The sequence below is a fragment of the Capra hircus genome, chromosome 21, assembly GCF_001704415.2.
Source record: "Capra hircus breed San Clemente chromosome 21, ASM170441v1, whole genome shotgun sequence".
NCBI classification, from domain to species: domain Eukaryota; kingdom Metazoa; phylum Chordata; class Mammalia; order Artiodactyla; family Bovidae; genus Capra; species Capra hircus.
In genome coordinates, this window is record NC_030828.1 from 66275164 (window position 1) to 66298793 (window position 23630).

The 23630-nt window shown below is 49.2% G+C and overlaps 1 protein-coding gene across 7 annotated transcripts in view; it reads left to right on the forward strand.

Annotated features, from left to right (window-relative positions):
• Positions 1-23630, forward strand: part of WDR20 (WD repeat domain 20) — a 66591-nt gene that overhangs the window by 30011 nt on the left and 12950 nt on the right. For 2 of the 7 annotated variants that reach the window (XM_018066260.1, XM_018066263.1), the window contains exon 2: positions 15153-15335. The exons of 3 other annotated variants lie outside the window; for them this stretch is intronic. In XM_018066260.1, coding sequence (XP_017921749.1) covers positions 15153-15335 — 183 coding nt within the window. Of the gene's footprint in view, positions 1-15152; positions 15340-16361; positions 16524-17944; positions 18049-23630 lie in introns of those variants that run through there. 2 more of the 7 variants (XM_018066266.1, XM_018066262.1) reach the window with 2 other exon arrangements.

The following is a 23630-nucleotide window of genomic DNA, read 5'->3' on the forward strand; positions in this document are numbered from 1 at the left end:
TACTTCAGCCTCCAGATTTTCCGTGTTAAAATGCTGCTGAGTAGCAGAGGACAGATGCCATCGTGTAACCTTTCAGCTATTTCTTCCAGATTGAGGATAATCCAGAGCCTCGAATCTCTAGAAAAGCATGGGATTGATGATAAATTTGTAGTTCAGTTCTTGTGAGAAAGACGGGGTTTCGATCTTAGATCCACATTAGAAGAAAAATTGGAAGGTAAATGTGGAACAGATTGAATTCTCCAAAGGGGACTCTGGGGGACGTTATCTCTGTTGGCCACTCTAGCAAATTAGGAGGCCCAGCGATTGCTTCTCACACTGTAGCACTGTTGGAAGAGGGAAACAACAGAGCCAGCTGCGGCCTCCTTATCTGTGCCCGGAATGGCTGGCTGCTGGAAAGAGTTTTCCTGTCTTACCTCATCGAGGAACATCAGTGGTGCCACAGAAACATTCATAACAGACAACGGCAGTCCTGATGGGTGTGAAACTTGTGATTTGGCCAGTTCCGAATAGTCCCATCACCTGTTGGTGACATGTCACCTCTGCTCACGCGTTTACCTGATGTAGCTGCAGGCTTCCTTTTATGGTGAATTTTCCTTGTTTGTTCAGACATGTATTTGCCTGTGATCCTGTGCTAGACCATGACATGCTTTTAAACTGCTAGAATAATTTTCATATAGTTTCAGTTTTTTGGCCTGTGTTTCCTTCTTTTTCTATTAAAAAATTATACAAGTAGTATAATAATTATTGAGGAAAAGTTAGAAATTAAGATAGGGAAAAAAAGGTCATTTAAATGCTACCCCTGCTTTTCACATTTCTAATATTTTGCTAAGTATCTTTTCAACTTGTTCTCTTTGCAAACATATATCTCAGAACGAAACTTTTTTAATTATGGAAAATTTCTGACTTACACAATAGCAGAGAGAATGTCTTCCAGCTTCACCATTTGTCAACATGTGGCTAGTCTCATTTCATCTACTGTCTCACCCATACTGTATTATTTTAAAACAAACCCCAAGCATCATATATTTTCTACAATACGTATACTGTTTGGGGAAATAAAACCATATTTTTACATGTAAAAAGTTTACATTTGATCAACGTCTGTTCTTTGACAGACTCATAAAGATTTTTATAGTTGGTCTGTTGATATATAAGGATCTTTTTCTTATTTATTTTTTACTTTTTATCTTGAAATAGTTACAGATTCATGAGATGTTGCAAAAAACGTGCAAGGAGGCCCCCCGCACACTTCACCTCGTCTCCCCAGTGGTGGTGTCTTGCCTCACTGTGGGGTATGTAGCAGGAGGCCAGGAAGGCGACGTTGGTGGACGTCTGGATTTCACTGGGCGTCTCACACGGGTGTGTGTCTGTGTCTGTGTATTCTCTGCAGTGTTATCTTGCTTGTAGATTCACGTAACCACTGCCACAATAAGTGTTTTATAGTCGGTTTGTTCAAATTCATTTTGTAGTGGGTTTACTTAAACTTACTTCCAAACCCAGAGCACACATTGTGTGTAGTGTGCATGCCTTTTAAGTCTCTTTCTAATAAAAAACCTATTTTGTTGTAATTTTACACTTAGAGAAAATGACAGCGACAGCACGAAGACCCCCGGGTGACTGCCGAAGGCCCCGCCTGTTTGCTTCCTCGTGTTTTCCCTCCGCCTCTGCTCATTCTCCCTCCCTTCTTCCCATGTGTATACAGGTGCACGTGTAGCATGGATCATTTGGGAGTAATTTGTAGACATCATGCCCATTTATCCATGTAAACCTCAGTTTCTATTTCCCAAGAGCAGGATTTCCTCATATATTACCACAGTACATTTATCAAAATTAAACTATACCATTGATCTCATCTGAAGCTCACATTAAAATCTCAGTGGTTGCCTGCATGTTGTCGTTTAAGAGCCTTTTGCCCCTGGTTTGGGAGCCAGTCCAGCTACACAGACTACAGTTAGTTGCAGGCTCTCCAGTCCTATTCAGTCTGGACTGATTCCTTAGTTTTTTCTTTGTTTCCATGGCTTTGACATCTTGAAGAGTTCAGACCGGTTGTTTTGTAGGATCTCTCACTTTGGCTTTGTCTGGTATTTTTGTGATTAGATTCACAGTCTAGTTCACAGTTCTAGATCACAGTTGGGGCACCACAGAACTGCTGCTGTGTTTTTCTCAGGGCAGCAGGAGAGCAGAAAGAGGAGCCTGCCTTGCTGATTAAGGTTGTGTTTGCTACATTCATCCATTGTCAGGTTCTGCTTTTCTCTTTGTAATCGATACATAATTTGTGAAGGGATACTTTGGGGCTACATAAATATCCTTTTACCCATCAGACCTTCATCCACTGTTTTGGCATCCATTGATGGGTTTTGGCTGAATCGGTTATTACTGTGAGTTCCAGAAAAACATCTATTTCCGCTTTATGGACTATGCTAAAGCCTTTGACTGTGTGGATCACAATAAACTGTGGAAAATTCTGAAAGAGATGGGCATACCAGACCACCTGACCTGCTTCTTGAGAAATCTGTATGCAGGTGAGGAAGCAACAGTTAGAACTGGACATGGAACAACAGACTGGTTCCCAATAGGAAAAGGAGTACGTCAAGGCTGTATATTGTCACCCTGCTTATTTAACTTCTATGCAGAGTACATCATGAGAAATGCTGGACTGAAAGAAACACAAGCTGGAATCAAGACTGCCAGGAGAAATATCAATAACCTCAGATATGCAGATGACACCACCCTTATGGCAGAAAGTGAAGAAGAACTGAAAAGCCTCTTGATGAAAGTGAAAGAGGAGAGTGAAAAAGTTGGCTTAAAGCTCGACATTCAGAAAACGAAGATCATGGCATCTGGTCCCATCACTTCATGGGAAATAGATGGGGAAACAGTGTCAGACTTTATTTTTTTGGGCTCCCAAATCACTGCAGATGGTGATTGTAGCCATGAAACTAAAAGACGCTTACTCCTTGGAAGGAAAGTTATGACCAACCTAGATAGTATATTCAAAAGCAGAGACATTTCTTTGCTGACTAAGGTCCGTCTAGTTAAGGCTATGGTTTTTCCAGTGGTCATGTATGGATGTGAGAGTTGGACTGTGAAGAAGGCTGAGCACCGAAGAATTGATGCTTTTGAACTGTGGTGTTGGAGAAGACTCTTGACAGTCCCTTGGACTGCAAGGAGATCCAACCAGTCCATTCTAAAGGAGATCAGCCCTGGGATTTCTTTGGAAGGAATGATGCTAAAGCTGAAGCTCCAGTACTTTGGCCACCTCATGCGAAGAGTTGACTCGTTGGAAAAGACTCTGATGCTGGGCAGGAGGAGAAGGGGACGACAGAGGATGAGATGGCTGGATGGCATCACGGACTCAATGGACGTGAGTCTGAGTGAACTCCGGGAGTTGGTGATGGACAGGGAGGCCTGGCGTGCTGCGATTCATGGGGTCGCAAAGAGTCGGACACGACTGAGCGACTGAAGTGACCTGTGATAGTTATAAAATGGTGATTTTCAAACTCCATTTTTCTCTGCTTCTGCATTGATTGTGTGTTAGTCTACTGTAAGGGAAAGCCCTTTTTCCCCTGCCCAGTTTTTGATATTAACATGAACTCAGATTCTTATTTCATTCCATGAAAATTCTGGAGTGTTGTTTTTAATGTTTAAATTGTCCCATCTCTGACCAATAGTAGTTTCTCTGCTTTGTCCCCAGAGTCTTTTGGACCCAGCCTCAGAGCTCTTTCATAGTTTTCTTGCTCAGCGGTACAGAAAGGTGTTCCAGGTTCATCTTGTCCGTTTCTTGCTCCGTACCTGGTGTCAAGTATATAGGCGCCTTGGTGACTTTAAGTGACAGCATTTGTGACAGGTCGCTTTTGCCCAGTCTGGGCACCGGGACTTCCTGTTGCCATTTGGGCACTGCTTCTGTACGTTTCTGCCTTCCGTGTGGAGAATCTGAATTCCTAATGACATTCACATGATTGTTTGTTTTATTTTACAAGACATTAAGAATAACAATATCCTGTTACTACTAATAGTATGATTACAGTATGACTACCATTTTAAGACTTCACACTTCTTTTTGTCTTTAGAATCCTATTTTTTAATTGCATTTTTCACTTAATGATATAGCATGTAATATCCTTCTTGGCTGGTAAGTAAATGTCTTCATTTTAAATGGCTACATGATATATTTACCCATTTCATTTTTAGAACATAGGATGTTAATAATGTTTTGTTAGAAAGCTGAGGAGACTATCTTTGTACACGTGTTTGATTATTAAAATTATTTTTAAATTTATGATTAGCATCCAAACAGAAATGTGTATAAATGTAAAGTTCTATTAATTTTTCACAAAATAGGTCCACCCCAGATTAAGAAACTTCATTCCTGGCCTCCCCGAGACCTCCCCACACTCCGCAAGGGGCGATCACCATCTTCACGGCCAGCATCGCAGACTAGTTTTACTTACTTTTGAATTTTTGCTGGTTTTGTATCGGGCTCCTTTAATTCAAGATTATTTTGTGGTGTTTCTCCATGTTTTTTCTCAGTGTGTGGTCTTGCATGGGTAGTATTGTGTGGGTAGCCTAGTATGGATGCTCCTTTGTGCTTGGGCCAGCCCTGGGCTGCTGCAGATTGTTTACCCACTTGGAAAATATTTTCTAAGGATAAATTCCTGGGAGTCGAATTTGTGTTTAAAGGGTAGGAGGCTTTTGCTCCGTGTTGCCAAATTGCCCTGTGTAAAGTCTGTGCCAGTTTACGTTCCCGTCACGGTCGGGCGAGGCCTGTCCCCCCGCGTTCCTGCGCGTGCTGGTCCTACTGGTCCATTTTGAAATGGGGTGGCATTGCATTACCACCGCTGTGCCAGTGCGGAATACACTTCAGGCGCCTAAAGAGGCGTAGGGAAGAAACATTAGAAACGTCTGAGTGGCTGTTATTGAGGTCGCCTATAAGGCAGTTACGTCTTAAAAAGAATTGGCTTAGTTGGGGAGATAAGTCATGTGACAAGGGATAGACAGTAGAAGTGCCAAGTGAACAGTAGTTCCAGTGATACTGTGAAACTTCAGAGGAAGTAGAGAGCAGCACTTTTCTTCGTGGTCGTATCTAGAATGGCTCAGCGCTCTCACTGCTGTGGATCTGAGGCTGCTTTCTTCACCTGAGGCCTGGCTGGACTAGAGAATAACTATTTGAGTTACAGAGGCCAAATCCAGTGTTCTGCCCATTGATCTCAGTGGCTGATCACCTTTTGTGTAAGATAAGTTTAATGTTCTCTCTAGCTCTCTCGCTTCCTGTTTGAAAACCCAGCAATATATGAAATCCAGAATACTGTCATTTGGTGTAAAATTAGTGGTACACATCATTGCCATTTTTTGAAATTTCATATGTTGCAGATTGAGTAGCTCATTGTTCCGACTGAGGTTGGGTGATTGAAAAGATGGTAGCTTGGTGTGATTGAAATCGCAGTTCTAAGCTCTGTGAAACCTTGAGCAGATCACCACCTTTCCCTGGGCTCAGTTTCAATGTAGGATGAGGAAATGGGGGTCAGAAAATTGGCAGGGCCTCTACACAGTTGGAGATCTGGGGTGTTTCTCGGTTAGAATAGGAGCCCCTCTGCAGAGCGCTGCTTGTGTTACTCAGCATCTTGAATCAGAAAATTGGAAAATCATTGGCTGCTCCGCCAGGCGTGCGCTTGTGAACTGTGTGAGTGTCGGGAAGGCAGCAGTATGGCAGTCAAGCAGCGTATAGGAGCCACTCACTGCCTTGGGGTGGGCTTTCAGTTTACCAGTGTCGCCACTGCCCTTTCAGACGGCCACAGAATTTCCCCCCACCCCCACCCCTGTTAGGAGAAACTTTAAAAATACTTATTTTCCAAGTATTTGAAATGAGTATCTTTTGCAGAAATGAAAACATCTTCCCTTCTCTTCCATTTGAGATGTTGGTATTCTCTTGGGACTAGATATGCATATTTCTATGCATGTTTAACAGAAGGGTTTAATAAAAATAGGGCATTTGAAAATGTCAGCATTTTAATGTGATGACATCTGGTGTTAGAATGTGTACAGATTGATTTTACCTAATGTTTGTTCATAGTTTTCTTTAATGAAGAAATCAGTATTTTATTAGCTTAAATGAAGCACCAGGACAACCAGTTGTAGTGGTTCACATTGTGAGAAGAGACAACCTGAACGTGGAGAGCAGCGTGAGCAGAGGAAGAGGTGGCGGAGGTGTCGTGGCTCAGCGGCTTCCTGAGTTCATTTTTGAAAGACCACTCTGGGGGAGGAGGAGTCGGGCTTACATAGCTGTTTTTAAGTGACAGGAGCCTCGGGGAACATGGCATGGGATGACAGCAGAAGCTTGTTTTCTCATCAGACACGTGACGGACAGTGCTGGCCCGGGAGGAGCCCTGCCCTCCTGGGGCAGCTCCCACCCGCCTGGAGCAGGATCCCACCTGGCTCCCAGGGACGTCTCTCTCTGGGGACCACTGAGCAGTTCCCCAGGTTGTCCTGTGAAACTGCACCAAACGTATGCCTCTTGTGACTCTGCATCTCTCCCCGTGTTGGAAGGATCTGAGGGTGGCGCCCTCACGTTCTCCATCTCCCGATGGCGATGGCGGGTGGCACTGACCTTCTGTCTCCCTCCCTCCCTGGAGCTCCCTGCCCCACTCACTGCTCTGGCCCAGGGGAGGACCTCTGGGGCGTGAGTGCCGGGTGCCTGTTTCAGGGTCAGGAAGGGCAGGAGCCTGCAAGGGCGACATGCCAGCTGTTCTCGGTGGAGGGAGTGGGTCTGGGGTGCCAGTGCAAGAGTGGGCGTGTGCACGTCTGTCTGACAGTAGAGGAGGACGGGAACTAAGAAAGGGGAGGCACTGTCTTGCAGGAAATTATATTGGAAGGAAAACATGCCCCTAAACTTGGCTTCTGCTGTTTTTCTCCACGAAATTTAGAGTAGAAAGAAATATCCCTGTTTTCCTTATTTATATTTCTTTGAAAGTAGTAATGAATGATGAGACATTTCAAAGCCTCTCTGACAAGCATCAAGTCCTTCTGTATTAAAAGGAGAAATAGGAGTTTCAGCGAGAGGAACTGACTTTCTAAAGTGCCTTCTAAGGGTCAGGTGTTACTCTTCAGATGGTCTCTGATTTAGTAAAACAGCCCCGCAAGGCACATGCTTTTTGAGAGGGGGGGTCTGGGGTCTGGGCCAGCCTGAGTGAGGCCCAAGTGTCTGAGTCCCACTTCAGCAAGCCCAGGAGCCTGCCGTCACACAGGGACAGAGTTTTAGGGTAGGTGCTGCCTCCGATGGTGTCTCATCAGCTTCCCGTCAGAGCAGCGGAGGGAGCAGCGGGCCTGGAATTCAGCAGCCCACCACTTGCTTCTCCTTGACAGCTGTTTCTGTTCCTCTGTTTAGAACATGGGAGCGGCCGTAGTTCTTCGGGGCACAGGTCTGTAACGACCGCCAGAGGAACTGATGCTTGAGGGTGCTCTGTAAGCCGTCAAGTGACCTGGTATGTGCCAACGAGGGTGGTTTTCCTTCACAGATGGGCGCCCAAGAAAGCATTAGTTGTTGGCTGGGCTTTTGGTCAGCAGAAGAATTACGTATGTATGTGTGTGTCTGGCTCTGGACTTCTGGTTCCTGCCGTTCCTTTACTTTTCTTTCCCTCCATTTTCAAAAACGTATCGTTCCTGCAACAGAAACTTACGGATGCCTTCTGTGTGCCAGCCCTTTATTAGGTGTTGGAGATGAGTGGTGAATAAGACAGATAAGGTTTTGTCCTTTTTGAAACACTCCAACTGTACAGTTGGCCTGTTGGTGTAAGTTATCCCGAACCTGACTTCTTAATACCCCTGGCGTCTTTTGTTTTAAATGTGAGACCCAGAATACCATTCATGCCACTTGTGCAGCTGTTTTGAATGTACCTGTTGGTCTGAAGAAACGTGAGGAGGATGGAGTGCGCGGCTGTCCACAGCAGGAGCCTGGTTTCTGTCTCTTTGCCGGGTGGCGGCTCGGCCTCTGGCGGCGCCTGGCGGCTGACTGTTCCCTGAGTGGGTGGCGACGTGTTTGAAAAATCCCTGGTCGGTACTTCTGTCACTAGGGCCCCAGGTTATTTTCCACTCTGGTGGAGAAGATTTGTATTAAATAGTGCATTGCTGTTTGTTCACGGAGCAAGGGGCCCTCAGCTCGGCGTGCTCTGCGTCTGCTGTCTTCAGGCCTGGGCCCGGGAGGCGCTTCCTCAGGATGACCAGCGGGGTGTGGTCTCGCCCCAGACAGCGGACTAGGCCCGCGCAGGCACGAGACCCCAGGCCTACCTAGGTTCAAAGTCTCCCGCAGGAAAAACTGGGGAACGGTCTGTACTGAGGTTTATTTTCAGTCCCCAGTCTGGAGATAGGACTCTTGACGTCGGTGATCCTCTGTGGCCCCAGGAAGAAAGCCCCTGTCCACTTCCGGCTCCTGTTTCGGTTGTCTGAGAGGTGGTCAGGAGGAGTGGTGACAGCACCACGGCCCTTCTTCGCTTTTCAGAGGGCATAATGGAGCCCTTTGATGTCACTGGGGCGGCTCCAGCTATTTTGGATTAATCCATTCAGGCTGTCAGTGAGTCAGCAGCCTCCTGACTTTTTTGTTGTTTTTAAAAGGACTGTCACCGTGTAAGGAACACAGTTCCCATGTTAGCGCTAATAACTGTGGCACAGAGGGATAGGCACGCAGTGGCGGCCCAGCAAAAGAATGCCTCGCAGGGTGGGCTCGGGGGGAAATGGCACTGGGCCCACGGTGGGCAGCATTTGTGTGATGGGAGGGGCGGGGAGTGTTCTGAGGGAAAAGAGGAAGACCAGGGAGGCTGGAGGGTGTGGAGAGCCCAGACGGTGTGTGAGCACGCGCCTCTGCAGGTGTGTGTGTCGAGGCCCATCGTGGATGGCCCCTGCCTGGCCTGTGGATGCCAGCTAAGGAGTTTAGCCACTGATGCGCCGAGCAGGGCTTCAGAGGTTCTGAGTGGGAGAGTGACGTGAGTCTTCGCAAGGGTTAATCTGGCAAGCGTGGAGGACAACCTGGAGGTGTGGGGACAGGCGGGGAGGAGCCCGGTGCCGAGCCATGGGAGCTGTCCCTGGGCTTAGGCGGTCTGGCGGAGGGCGGGGTGCTGGGCGGGGGGCACCTTGGAGGCAGCGGGCCTGAAGCTCAGGAGAGGGGCCTCAGGTGGAGGGGAGCCGTATAGTGTAGACAGGGTGAGCGTCTGGTCTCGGGGTGTTAGACAGTGTTTAGATATGCCACTCCAGTGCTCGTGCCTGGAGAATCCCAGGGGCGGGGGAGCCTGGTGGGCTGCTGTCCATGGGGTTGCTGAGGGTCGGACACGACGGAGCGACTTCACTTTCACTTCTCACTTCCATGCATTGGAGAAGGAAATGGCAACCCACTCCAGTGTTCTTGCCTGGAGAATCCCGTGGGTGGGGGAGCCTGGTGGGCTGCCATCTCTGGGGTCGCGCAGAATCGGACACGACTGAAGCGACTTAGCAGCAGCAGCAGCAGATATGCCAGTAACTGGACTCTCTTTTGGCAAGTTCTGTGAGGCTAGTTCTCTCTGAGGTGGTTCTCAAAAGGGGAAGGAAAATGGGACATTTTTCACCTTTATCACCTATACGCCTCCCATGTGCCATCATCTGGCATGCCTCTTTCAGAAGAGGTCTTGCTGAGATTTTTTTCCACACCACATCAAGTGCTTCTGGGCGCTGAGGAGTAGGAAGTAGCAGGCTCCCGTGAGGAGGGCGTGGCCGGGCACACGCCTTCCCTGAGCTCCTGGAATGGCTTGTCCGCCCGCCCGCCCCTTGCTGGTTCTCTTCCTCCTCCGCATTCCTCTTGGCCCCGCAGCCTTCCTGTGGACCAGGGAGGGGTCTGGGGGAAGGTGTGAGTTGAAACTGTTTCTTTTGCAGACCTCTGTGGTTCTGGAGGTTGTTAGTGCCTTGCTGAACTGACCCAGCTGACTTCATATTTTGACAGTATTCATCATGAAAAGAATTCCAGGGATTTTTAAAGGATCAAAAGTCCAAGGAAAAAAGAAACAAAACGTTTTAAAGTTTGTACTTCCTAACCGAGGATTTCAGTTAACCAGCTCTGTTTCTGTAGTAGGAATTGTTTAAAGCATCATGTAAATTTCTTCTGTTGAGAATGAGACACTGATAAATGTAGTCAGTAGCTCCTTACGCAGAAACTAATGAGCATAATGATGAAATTTAATCTTACTATTGAAAAATCATGGTTCCATTCACCTTTTGTGACAGATAATATACTCTATTGGAGCTAAATAACCAAATATTCTTATCAGTTCTTAGAATTCTTGCCAGTTCTTAAAATGGGTAAGACTTTTAAATAAATTGGCTCTGCTATAAATTGACATTTAAAAATTTAGATAATGGATAATAATTAGGATGCAGAAGCACTAAAAAAAAAAAAAAAAGCATCTGTGCCCTGTCTGTGAAGGATTCACCAGAAAGCTGAAGAGCAGAAGTGATTTTGTGGAATGATACAGTGGCAACTGTTTAATAAAGTAGTTCTGCTTTTTAAGGGAGTTTTTATTAGAATTCGTAATTGTAATCCTTGGAAGGAAAGTTACGACCAACCTAGATAGCATATTCAAAAGCAGAGACATTACTTTGCTGACTAAGGTCCGTCTAGTCAAGGCTATGGTTTTTCCTGTGGTCATGTTTGGATGTGAGAGTTGGACTGTGAAGAAAGCTGAGCACCGAAGAATTGATGCTTTTGAACTGTGGTGTTGGAGAAGACTCTTGAGAGTCCCTTGGACTGTACGGAGATCCAACCAGTCCATCCTAAAGGAGATCAGTCCTGGGTGTTCATTGGAAGGACTGATGCTGAAGCTCCAATACTTTGGCCACCTCATGAGAAGAGCTGACTCATTGGAAAAGACTCTGATGCTGGGAGGGATTGGGAGCAGGAGGAGAAGGGGAGGACAGAGGATGAGATAGCTGGATGGCATCACCGACTCGATGGACGTGAGTCTGAGTGAACTCCGGGAGTTGGTGATGGACAGGGAGGCCTGGTGTGCTGCGATTCATGGGGTCGCAAAGAGTCGGACACGACTGAGCAACTGAACTGAACACTGTGATCATATAAGTGATTAAATACTAAAGTTTGTGTAACAAACTAAAGTACTTGAGAGTTGAGATAAAGGAGCCAACTTGGGAAGTGGTAGTTGGGAAAATACTTGCTGGAGGCGGTGGGACTTGTACAGATGGATAAGATTCCTGCGAACAGGGGTAAACGAGACTATCCCTACCAAGAGGGCAATTCAAGCCAGGAAAGAGGGGACATCTGCCCTCCCCAGACTCCACGTGGGTGGATGGCAGGATGAGCTGAGTGGTGGGACACAGCCCTCGACCCCTCCCTTCCTTCCCAGGTTCCTCAGCAGTAAAATGCGGTTGGTATAAGCGCAGACTCTGGGGGGCGACTGTGAGACAGAATTCGATGCTAAGAGTCAAGCTCCTGGTGCACAGAAGTGTTCAGTGGACCGAAGTTGCTGTGGCTGTTAGGGAGGGTGGAAGGGCAAGACTGCTGGGTAGTCGTCATGTTATGATGTGACGGGAAATAGGAAGCCCTTGGAGCACTGCCCCCAGGTAGGCCGTCACCGGGATAAACCAAGAATGGTAGCGACCATTTGGGTGCTCATGTGTGCTGGCTGCTTTATCTCCGTTATCCGTGGGCCTTTCCTTGGCCCTGTGGGGAGCTTTGTTCTCTGCGGCTGTGAGAGAAGTGACAGCACCTCCCCAGAGCCACCCGGCCACCTCTTGGGAAGGCAAGGATTGAACCCAGGCCTGCCTGGTTCCAAAGTGTAGGCTCTTTATCCTTCTGTTAAACTGTCTTGACCTGGGAAACCATCTGTTGGGCTGATGACCCCATGGGGAAGCAAGCGGTAGCCAGCTCAGGTCATTGGCACTGTTACTGAAAGGTGGGTGGGTTCTGACCCTACTCGCCAGAAAAAAGGAGGGGGAAGAAGAGGAAAGAAGATAGTAACCCAGCAGTGGAAAAAGAGACAGAACTCGGTGACTGGCTGTCAGAGGGAAGAGAAAGAGGTGAGTTGGAGGTGATGGTGCAGCTGGAAATAAAGGCAGGAACTGGTGGTCCCAACGTTCCCCTCACCTGGGTTCAGGCTTCAGAAAGCTCAGGCACCACGGCTGGAGTCCCCAGGTTTCTCGGAAGGATACTTTCCTGTAGTTGGGCACCTTGTTGTCACTTCGGGGCTCACAGGAGTCTTGCTGGTGTGCGTGACATGTTGCCTGGCTAGTGTCTGCTGCTCTGGTGCCGTCGTTGCCTTTGGGGCTTGAGAGGGAGTGACCTTAGGGAAGAGAGGTGCTTGCTTGTGTTCCTCGGGCCTCGGTCTGTGTTTGTGCCTTCTGGGACAGTGCCGCCCCCACCAGTGTTGAAAGACCAGTTTTAAAAATTGCAGCGAGTAGGGGCTTCTCTTTGTTTTCCATCGCGCTGCGCAGGCTTCTCGTCACAGAGGCTGATTGTTGGGGAGCAGGGGCTCCAGGGGCGCAGGGTCCAGTAGCTGCCGCAGGTGGGCTCAGGACTAGAGCGCAGGCTCGGGAGTTGTGCGCAGGCTTCTTTGCTCCGTGGCGTGTGGGATCTTCCCGAATCAGAGGTTGAACTTGTGTTCCCGGTATCAGCAGACAGATTCTTAACCACTAGACTACCAGGAAAGCCTTGGACTGATACTTTTGTAAAATAAAATAAGGATTCCTAGGAAAAGAAACTGAAAAAGACATTTAGGAAGCAAGTTTGGATTTTTTGTTATTAGATTCAGTGGGTATAAAATCACTCTGTCACATTGCCCTTCTAAATGCTTATTCTCAGTCTCTACTCAGTTTTGACTGCAGACTAGCAGACTACTCATGGGCTGGTACACTTGAGAGCAGTAATCTAGGAAGCAACTTTGTTAAGCAAATTAGTAAACAGGATGCTTTTGGAATATTTACATCATCGGAGAGTAAAAATTGTCCATCAGCTGGCGTTTGAAATACTGTAGACCTGTGTGTGTGTGCTCTGATGACAGCATCTTTCAGTAAGGTCCCCTATTAGGGGCAGGAAGGCAAAAGAGCTATTCCAAGAACTGAGGCTGACATTGTGAGGAATCCATGAGTTTAAAACTAGTAGCAATATTTGGAAACAGTGGTGCTTTAAACTTCCTCTGTTCTTCTGAGAATCACTATTTCTTTTGCTCATTTAATTTGAATTAGTTTGTTTTCTCTGTTACCATTTGGCTTGTTTCGGAATTGTTTTTTATGTTTTGGTGCATAATTTTATGTATATTCTTTCATGGGGTAGTAGTTTCTTAAACAAACTGAAAAAAAGTCTCAGTGGTTGCATATGCTAATATAGAGATGATGTAATAATTTAGCGGTTCTAATTTCAGATTTGATTTTTGACTCTCGCCATCAGTGTATCTTGTATTTTGAGCTGTCTTTACTTCTGCTGCTGTTTCCTTGCCCTGAGGTCATTTGCTGAGTTATTCCCTTAGCCTCGACTTCTCTTTCCCTCCTTCGGGCTGAGCCCAGGAGCTGCTTACCCCCAGCTGGCCTCGCCTGTCTGCGGTGAAGGGGCTCCTGTCCGGACCCCCTTACCTCTGCCATGCACCCACCTCGCACGTCACAGGACGCTCAGGCCCCGCGCACGGCCCCGCTTCTGCTTGCTCCAGAGTCGGGGCTTCCTTCCGTGACCACAGTCTGCTTAGCTCACCCTCTGGACAGCGCCCTGCGGTTAGGAAGAGAGGTGCTCTCCCCACTGCAGCTGCGGTGAGGCAGGGAGGGCCCTGCATGCATGCCTTCACTCCTTTGCCCTGGGCTCCCAGGGTCACTCAGCTCCAGACGGCCCAGTGCTCAGGTTCTGAGCCTCATCGTGAGGTCCTCTTTTTCACTCACTGTTTGTAATCTGACAGACCTAGAATACTCAGTCACTGTCCCAGGCCTCTTCGGAAGAATGAGATCTTCAGACCCCACACTCGGGGTGGTCCATAGGAACCAGAGCAGTGAGCCCCAGAACCGCACCCAGGGCTGAAGTGGGTGTTTCAAGGAGACGTTCGGTTGTCTCCACCGGTGATTCTCCGATAGCAGGGGAAGGGGCGGCTCACCTTCATTTCAACAGCGTACTAGATTGCACAGAAGGTTTCTCGTGAAGAAAATGGTCCTGCTTTTAAAGAGGGGAGGCACTTTGAAACTCACATGTAGCCCACGCCAGAAGTCAGACTTTGGAGTGCCCTCTGTTTTCTCCCCGCCCCCTTTATGGTAAAACAGGCTTGGGCTCCATACCCTTCTGCTTCTTCGGTAGGTACCGGGACCTCGGCTGGGTTACTTCCTTCCCTGAACTTGTTTTCTCGTCTGTAAAATGGGGGGAACATGGTCTCTTTTGAAGCGTTATGATAAGGATTAAGATGATGCCTGTACCAGACTTGGAGTGTGGGTTCGATGAGTGAAAGTCACTTGAAAGCTAACGCACGAGAGACTGTGACCCAGTGCAGGAGCCGCTGCCTCTGCGTAACTGGCCGCAGTCCTGGCTCGCAGCCTGAGCAGGCGTCGGGATCACCTGGAGCACTGTTGCACCTACGGCTTGCTGGGCCCACCCGCCCAGCCTGGTGGTTCAGTTCGTCTGGGGTGGGGTGGGGCGGGGCGGGAGAAGGTGCGTCTCTGAGTTTCCAGGTGACTCTGCTGCTGCCTCCGCTGGTCTGGGGACCACACTTTGAGAACAACTGGGCTGCAGGTAAACTCACCAATGAGCTTGTAGGTGCTGGAGCTGTATTTGAAAGCCGAGCTTTTATGTGGTTAGAAAATGCTTGAAATACGTTTTACAAACACTGAATTCAGTATCTCAAGGATTTTCACCTCCTGAAGTCCAGGAGTCTTCATTAAATATATGTGAAGAAGAATAAGTTGCAAGAGTAACAGCTGTAGACATGTTATGGATAGTCTAACGATATCAGATATTATGGGTAGTCTAACGATTTCAGATTGGCCGAGGTGTGTGAACGTGCTTTTATAAAATACTGAAAACTGCAAAAAAAATTTATAAAAATTAAAGTATTTTAATTTTTAAGATTGAGCATCATAATGGAGTATAAAATAGTGTGACTTAGAGCTCTCATCTCAATGTGCTGTTTACCGTGTGTATTTTTCTCTCTCTCCTCCAGGCTGCTGACTTGAGTAAACCAATAGATAAAAGGATATACAAAGGAACACAGCCTACTTGTCATGACTTCAACCACCTAACAGCCACAGCAGAAAGTGTCTCTCTCCTAGTGGGCTTTTCCGCAGGCCAAGTCCAGCTTATAGACCCAATCAAAAAAGAAACTAGCAAACTATTTAATGAGGAAGTAAGTAGCACCCTGTCTTAGCTGTTAAGAACCCCTATAAGAATGTATACGTTCTTACCGAGGGTATGGGCCTTATAATTTTACTCTTTGAGTGAAGCCCATTTTCCATCCTCAGCTGTCCTACCTAGTATGACCCAAGTTTAAATGTGGTGCGTTAACTTGGTGACTTTTACCTGTTCTTTATTGGGCTAACTGTTATTTTGTGCATTTTTGTGTCTATAGCAGGTGTTTTAAGAAAAATTGTTTTTATAATGGAGATAAGGATGAGACTAATAGCTTGATCTTTATAATTTAAATAAGAAGATAAAGAATTCTAAACTGTGTTCACATCGCCAGAAAATTTCAAGCAGATCAAAGAACTTGCTAATATTTCCTTAGTTTTCGCAAACGGTAGATAAAGTGTTGATGTGTGTGTTTGACAGGCAGACATCTGAGAATTTGCTCTCTTGCTCTTGAAAGCGTTTGCTCTAAAATCACCTCTGATGTGGTTAGAAGTCCTGGCCCTTGAAACTGGCTGGCATGGCACAAGCTCCTGCCTGTGTTGTGCTGTGTCCTGGGATTCCTGGTGTCTCCAGTCTCATTCTTGAAGGAGCCCGAGAGATCTGAGCTGTTTGTTCAGAAACATGTCAGAACCTTTAAACCTGGGCAGATGGAAGTTGCCTGACAGATTACATCTTTAAAAGCTTTTGGAGTGGCTTTTTAGTCCGAAGTCTTGCCGTTACATATTTGATGCACTTCCTCTGCTGTTTCAGTGTGACTTTCCTAGTAAATGGAGCGGACGAGGTCGGCTTGCTGAGTTAGAGGCCCTAGCTGCAGTCTCCTTGTAACCTCAGCCCTGGGGTGACGAGGTCAGGTCACCTGAGCCCCTGTCGGGAAGGGCAGGAGGTTTTGCATTGTTGCATGGTCTAAAAGTTATTAACTTGAAACAGAAGTAAGTTATAGATTCTGGTTTTTAAGAGAATAATTTTGTTTGGGAAAGAATACTCCACTTGACAAATTGCAGTTAAAATTCTGATTCTTTTGCAGTCCCTATGGTATATGCTGTCCATGTATATCCAGTATCCATCCACAGTGCTCCTGTTGGACTTTGCCAGTGGATTTGGTGAAATCTTTTGAACCATGCCATCTCCTCTTCTAGTTTCATCTGGGTTGACTGGAACAAAACTTGCCATCTGGATTGACAAACTAGAGAGGAAAAGTATTTAATCCCATTTTCTGTTTAAAAAAAAAGATCTTAAGCAGAAAATTATTCTGTTTACCTAAACATTTTATTAACAGCATCTGAGGGAGTGATTTCTAAGTGGCTGGATGATTTGGGGGGAGGTTGGTGGTGGGGAGAGTGGGGACACAAAACTACCCTTGCCTGCACTGTCAGTAGAAACGCGAACTTGGCATCCTACAGGGTCTTTATTTAGGTGGGGACGTGCTTTCGGCGGGGAGGGACTGGAGCCATGTAAAGGGTGGTTGGTAAACAAGGTCGGGAGGCCGCCCGGCTGTGGATGGCACAGCATGCCTCTTGGAGAACAAGAAGGATTTGTGTGCCATCGCTGGAGGGGGGTGGCGTGCAGCAGAGGCCCCAGGGCCCCGAGAGCACTCGATCGCCTCAGCTCGCCCCATTCCTCACTCAGGATAGCCAGGAGCCACAGGCTGCAGCTCCCCACCCTCAGGGAGTAAAGCGGAGTTACCTCCTACTCTTTGTACATTTTATTTGGAAAGTGGCTGTTCAAAGGGAGAGGATTGTGTGTGGCTTAATGCCAACTTGGCATTTACAGCTCGAGGCTGAAATTGATTGCCCTTCACGGTGAGGGTGTTCTTTGTCGTACGGATAGCATTCTCATCAGATTTTGGTCAGAATGTCTTAGAGACAGGGTCATTGGAGGTTTGTTTCTCAGAGGGTGCCAGGGATGGTGGTCGAAGCAGTCGTTGGCCGTGCTTTGCATTCCTGTGAGACTTGGAGGTTTCCGAGTATTTTACCTGCTTTCTCTGCACGAGAGGGCGAGCTGTTGTCTCCACTGTGCAGACAAGGAATTAGAGAGAGGGCAAGCGAGTCGTCCAGACCTGGCAGCAATTTGATGATATGCTTAGATCCAGAAATTAATTCCACACATCCTTACTGGCCCTAGATAGGAAGCCCCATCATAGCTGGTTGCCATATGGGCCTTGTCACCTCCGGAGCTCATTCTTCTGTGAGATAGACAGGGAGGATGTGGAGTGTGTGTTATGAACAAAGTAGCAAGAGAGGTGGGTGTTAATTGTACTCTTCAGGATGTACCAGATACCATAAAATAAAAACAAAAATTCAGCGAGGGAAGTTTGAGAAAGCTTGCAGAAGGTGACATTTGACCTGGGTTTGAAAGATGCAGAGGAGTTGGAGGAGGATGACAAGGGCCTTCGAAGCTGGAGAAAACACCTTAGCATGTGGAGGAACATGAGGCCAACAAAGGAGTCCAGACCTCAGTGCATGGGCCTTGGAGTGGCTGGAGGTGAAGCTGGACAGGTGAACCGGAACCAGATTGCAAAAGCCTTTCGTGACATGCTGAGAAATTTGGATCTGACACTGGAGGCTGTGGGGCAACCTTTGGGGTTTTACTTCATGAAGGAAGTGATAGGATCAAGTGTGTTTTTTTCGAACTCTTGTCAGCACTTGGGGAAGGCGGATTGGAATGAAGATAGCAAGATGAGTGAGGAGGCTCTAGTGACTGTCCAGGAGAGAGCTGAGGACTTGACCTGGGGTTGGGACCATTTCCTCATTCATTCTGCAGACCTTGGTGGCTGACCGTGTGCAGAGAACACCTGCCCTGTGTTTCCCCTCCAGAGGGGGGAGAAGTGTGATCAGTGCCACACACACTCACATACATGCACGCACACGGCACGTGGTGGTGACTTGTGATGTCAGAGGAGACGGTGGGCCTGAGGGAGAGAGACAGACACAGCGCCTGATGGACAGGGGCGTGGGGCATGTCTCGGAGGAGGTGGTATGCTTTGAGCCTCGCCTCGCGTGAGAAGGCCCCCCAGGTACGGAGCTGGGCTGGAGTGTCCCTGCAGGAGGGAGAGCAGGGGCAGCCCCTGTGGGAATGCGCCCGGGGCCAGGAGCCCTGGGAGAGGGGTGTGGGGTGAGGGCCCGGCTGCGGCTGCTGCCTGGCCTCCGTGCAGGGAATCTTGCGCAGGGGAGCCAGAGGTGGCCTGCGTGGTGTTTTTGAAAATTACTCTGGCTCCATCTTGGAGACGGAGTTGGAGAGAGAGATGACCAGATGCTGGGTTTCTGGCTCACTAGGCGCACTGGGTGAGAGGGGAAGGAGCAGGTGCTGGAGCAGAGCGAAAGGTCAGAGTTCGTTTTCCTGCTTGTCAAGCTTGTGAGGCCGGGGTAGTTGGGTCTGTGGATCTGGAGGTTCAGACTAGAGGTGAATTCTGGGAGTGATCAGCATGTAGATAGTAATCGCGTCCCTGAGAGTAAATGGCAGGTCTGTGGAGAAAGCACAGTAGGAGCAGAGAGGTCTGCTGCGTCCTGGACGTGTCTAGGACTGAGCCCTGTTTATTCTCCAAGGCTCCGGCCATCTGTTCATTGCCTGCAAAGGGGCATTTACAACAGTTTATTACCACGAACTTTACAGACGCAGAGTGAGTGGCTAAGAACTTAGCCTCTTGAACCTGAGTGCCCAGAGCACAGACGGCAGCCCTGCCCCTTCCTGCCCGCAGGGTGTGGGTTTGTTCCATCGTCTGTCCTCAGCCGGAAGGTGGATAGATGCGCTTCCCAGCTGGAGGGGTGGGGAGGATGGGAGGCCAGCAGAGGGCCTGGAGCGCCAGCCCTGGGGAGAGCTCGGGAAGGTTGCGCACTGGGGGAAACCGGAGGCTCCTTTCACCGGGGCTTGCAGGAAAAGCTGCTTGGGAGGTAAGGTAGCAGCAGTTTTGAAGGAGAAGCACGATAATTTTCCAGAACAAGAGGGTAAGAGCAGGGCGACACAGAATGAACACTCGGCAGACAGGTGATGGGGCCTGTTTATCCGGACTGCGGCGTCTGTCTGTCTTACTCGTCTGAGGGCTGCTCAGCCTCCCGTGATACACAGGCACACACGTGTGCACTCGCTGCAGTACTGGCGACTCTGACCTTGACCTCCTTTCTGAGGGTGTCTGCTGCATGAGAGTAGCGCAGATATTTGGGGGGACGGATAAGATAGGTGGGGGTGAGTGGAAATGAAGTTCTAGAAATCCACATCAGACCAAAGATGGATGAAATTTTCTGTCTGGGAATAGAGTGTATCTTAAAAGGTGATTTTTCCGCCCATTGAATAAAAAGTTTTAAATACTTGTTTATACAAAAAATTGGGACAGAGAGAAGTACAAAAAAGATAGGGACACATGACGTGTGAATCCCAGTGCTCACTGGTCTCTTTATCACGTTTGTAGTTTTTTGTTCCTAAGAGGTGAGCTTGTTAGACTCAAACCTTCCATTAGAGATGCTGGCAGCCTTCACCTCCCAGTCTGGCCCTCAGTCCACCCGGGCTCTCTCCGGGCATCGGAGGTGAGCCCTGCCCTCCGGGCCGCCCCGGCTGCTATGCCAGTGGAGCCCAGCTGAGGAAGAAGGCAGGACGCTGCCCTCTGGCCTCCCCTCAGGAGTGCTAGCCCGAGACTGCTTTCTGCAGCCTTCAGGCGGGCTTCGTGGCTCTCCTCGTAGTGTCACCCTGTCTCTGACGGGGTTTGGAGTGTCTAATGGGCTCTGTCGAGTGTCTTGGCACTTCTGATGAGCTCCCAGACTGTGCTACCTCCTTCCTAGTAAGAGCTGCTGGTGGGAGGGGGTCGCCCGGGTCAGCGTTCAGCCTGGTGTGAAGCGCCCCAGAGGGGTGTGGATCCACTTGTTCTTCACTAATGATTACAGTGTACTGGGGAAGGAGAGACGTAAAGTGGCAGTTCTTGTGTGGTGATGAACTCAGGGCTGTTCGTCTTTGTAAAAGTCCTGGTTATATTGGGACTGTGTCCACAGAATGAGTAACTTGAGAGTGTTTTCAAGTGTGTCTGATTGCTGGGTTAGATGGAAAATCTCGAAAGACCTGGTCATCTCAGCTGCTGGCATCCCTGGCGTGTGATGAGCGTCCCTGTCGCCTGTCTCCTCTCTTGCAGGTTGTGGCCAGGGCTGCAGGGCACAGGCTGCGGTCTCCTTGGTGGGCACCCGGCCGGCCGCTGCCCACGCTGGGCCTTCTCCTCAGCCCAGGCCCCCGGGGCAGGGAGGAAAGGGGCCCAGTTTCCAACATTCTGTCTAGTTACCCTGCGAAGAGTGGCTCTGGGCACTTGGTTAGTTTTGTTTCTGTTGCTTTCTTTAATCAAAGGAAGGAAATGGGCATGTAATGATCTCCTTAAAGTTTTGACATTGAGAAAAGTGATATTTGATCCTCTTTCCCAGGCTTTGAAATTCCCTCTCCTGATAGTAGCACTTTCTGAGGGAGCAGTCTGCAAGTGCCTTTATAGAATCGAAGCTCTTGGTCACTGTTTTTGCTTGTGGCTACATTGTGGCTTTTCCAGTAGCTGCTGTGGCTTTTGAATTGTTTGTTTTTAGTGTTTTTGTTATAAATTAATATCTGCATTGTAAAATGCATGCCCGTCCCTCCCCAGTAATTTTTTTCCTGCTTATCATGTTGATAGCAGTGAAACATAAAGTGTGTGTGCTTGAGAAAGCTTCATTTTTGCAGTGGTGGCTTTAATATGGTTACAGGTTTATTTTCATTGTTTCCTTTATACTAGTTTCATATAGTTAGAAGATCTTGTTTGTGAATGACATTGATGATGGTAGTTTTGATGCTTGTTGCGTTTCTTCACTGGATTAATTTTAGAAATGAGATGGTTTCTTCTGCATCCAGAATGGTGATTGCCAGGGGGAGAGTGGGTGAGGGAGCCCACTTCCTGGGCAGATGTCTTGGCGTGCAGACCTGGCATACTAATGCCCAGGTTATGGACATTATGGGATCTTATGGGAGTGATCCTGGCAGTAGGCCTCGGAGCATTTTGGTGTTTTCCTGTTTAATGGAGAGCCCGGCGGCGATGCTAGGCGACCTGAGAGCCTTTCTCACCCTGAGACCTGCTGTGTCTGTCCTTCCCGCTGGGGTGGCCCCCCTCAGCCTCTCCTCTGCAGCCCTGGGGGCTTGCTTCTCCTGGCCCCCCCACCGACCCTGTGCCAAGAGGGGAACGTGGGGGGCGGGGAGCAGGGCCCCTGGCCTGGCCCCATGCTCACTCAGCGGCAGTTCCTTCCTTTCCTCATGGGATTTCCGGCTTGCTTTCCCTGCTTGCCTGGATTTGGTCCCACTCGCCGTAAGGAGCTTGTCCCCCGAGTTCACACCCTGCTCCTCTTGGGCGCCTTCTGCCTTGGCTGCCTAAGTGTCCGTGTCTGGCGGTCGCTGTCCACAGCCGATCTCCCTGTCCTCCCTGGTCGCTTTCCTCAGCGCCTTACCCAGTGGGCACACGTGGGTGTCTCCCCAGCACGGCCACCGCCCGCTTCTTCCTGCCACACCCTTCCCGGGCGCTGCCCCTCAGCTCCTCGGAGTCTGCTCACACGCCTCCCCCACTCCGCCCAGCCTCACCCCCTGGGAAACCGTCCATCCTGCCCCCCACCTCTGGTTGAGTTTAAGAGCTTCTTGTCGGGGGACAGTTGTCACAGGCTCCGAAGCAGTCTCTCTCCACCTGCACCGTTCTGTGCCTCCCGATGGGAGGTTCTGCTTGGTTCTGTGACTTCCCTTTCCAGGAATCTTGGGTGTGAGCCACAAATTCAATGTAAAATTCTCTATTAGCCACAGTAAACCATTTAAAAAATAGGTGAAGTTGATATTTTATCTAATATACCCAAGTATTATTTTAGCATGTAATCAATATAAAATTATGAATGAGGTGGCCTCCATAGTTTTCTAGGTCTTCAGAGTTCAGGGTGAGCTGTGCCCTTGCAGCATGTCTCACTCTGGGCCAGTCATTCTCCAGGGCTCGGGGCTGTGGGGTTGGTTAGCACTGGGCTTCAAGGTCACAGCCCAGAGCCCTTAGCCTGGGACTCCGTGTCCTTGAGTCCTAGCTCACGATTCCACATCTGATTTCCAGCCTTTGCTCAGGTGCTCCAATGGAGGGGATGCCAAGCACGTCCCCAAGCTGCTTGCCCCCAGCCTGGGCGCCTGCCTTTCCCTGGCTGCCTCGCCCCTCCTCTGCCTAGGAGCTCCTCACAGGGGACCTTGGGTTTTGCCAAGAGTGTTTTTCCAACATAAACATGTGCTCGTCCAGCTCAAGGCCTCACTGAAACTGGAGAATTGAAGCACAGAAGGGAAATCCCGTTCCTTAACTTCGAGAACTAAGATGCCTTACCCTGTTTACTAGACATTTTCTAGAACAGAAGTATACCCTTATGGTCCCGGGACTGGGCTGCATTTGGTACAGTTATTGAACAGGATGTTCTAGGTATTTGTTTCTTGATTTCTGTTCTCTTTTTGTCAAACCCAAACCAAGAATAGTATGAAATAATAGCCCAGAGCAACTTAGTTCAGTGACTCCTAGCCAGCCCGGGACATGTGTCCCGCACCTCACCTGGGGCTGAGAGGCCTGTGCCGGGAGTCACCTGGCGTGTCGCCAGGACGACAGCGGGTGGTTCACTGCCCGTCTGCGCCCTCGCTGCCCTCCTGTGTGGGCGCCCTGCCACTGCCTCTAGCCGCTGTCAGCTCCCTTTCCTTCTCGGCTTGGCGAGCCCGCACGCCCGGGCAGAGACCTCCCAGGCACTCCTGTGAGGCTGAGTCCCTCCTCCCCGCCCCCGGTCCCTGTGCCTGCTCAGTGTTCGCGCACAGCAGACCCTGTCCATTTCCCTCCTTTTCATCCCTCGTGAACGCAAGTTCCCTGCAGGAAGGGACGGCTTGTCGTCTGCGCTCAGTGCAGGAGTGAACGGATGGGCGTGGGTGGTGAGCAGGAGGGCCTGCAGGGAGCCCCGCAGAGCCTGCCCCCCGGGGGCGGGCGGCAGGGACACCCGCCCCCTGCCAGTGGGAGCAGATGTTGCTGCGTCCTCCGTGGGTGGTAACGGTGACCCCTGCGAACAGTTACCGGTGCGTGTGCCTTCTGACCAGCTGTCCCACTAGGGCCACGCCCTGCAGCTGTGTCTGCCAGCGAGAGCTGCAGCACGCTCCGGTTAGTCTTTGCCGTGTCGGTGTCCATCGGCAGGGGCTTTTCAGAGGCAGCTCAGCACATCCTTGTTGAGCCCTCTGCACTGTAGGAAGGCGCGGAGAGGCTGTTTGGACGAGTACCGACCGATGCGCGTGATGCGTGACTGGGTGAGAAAGCAGAGGT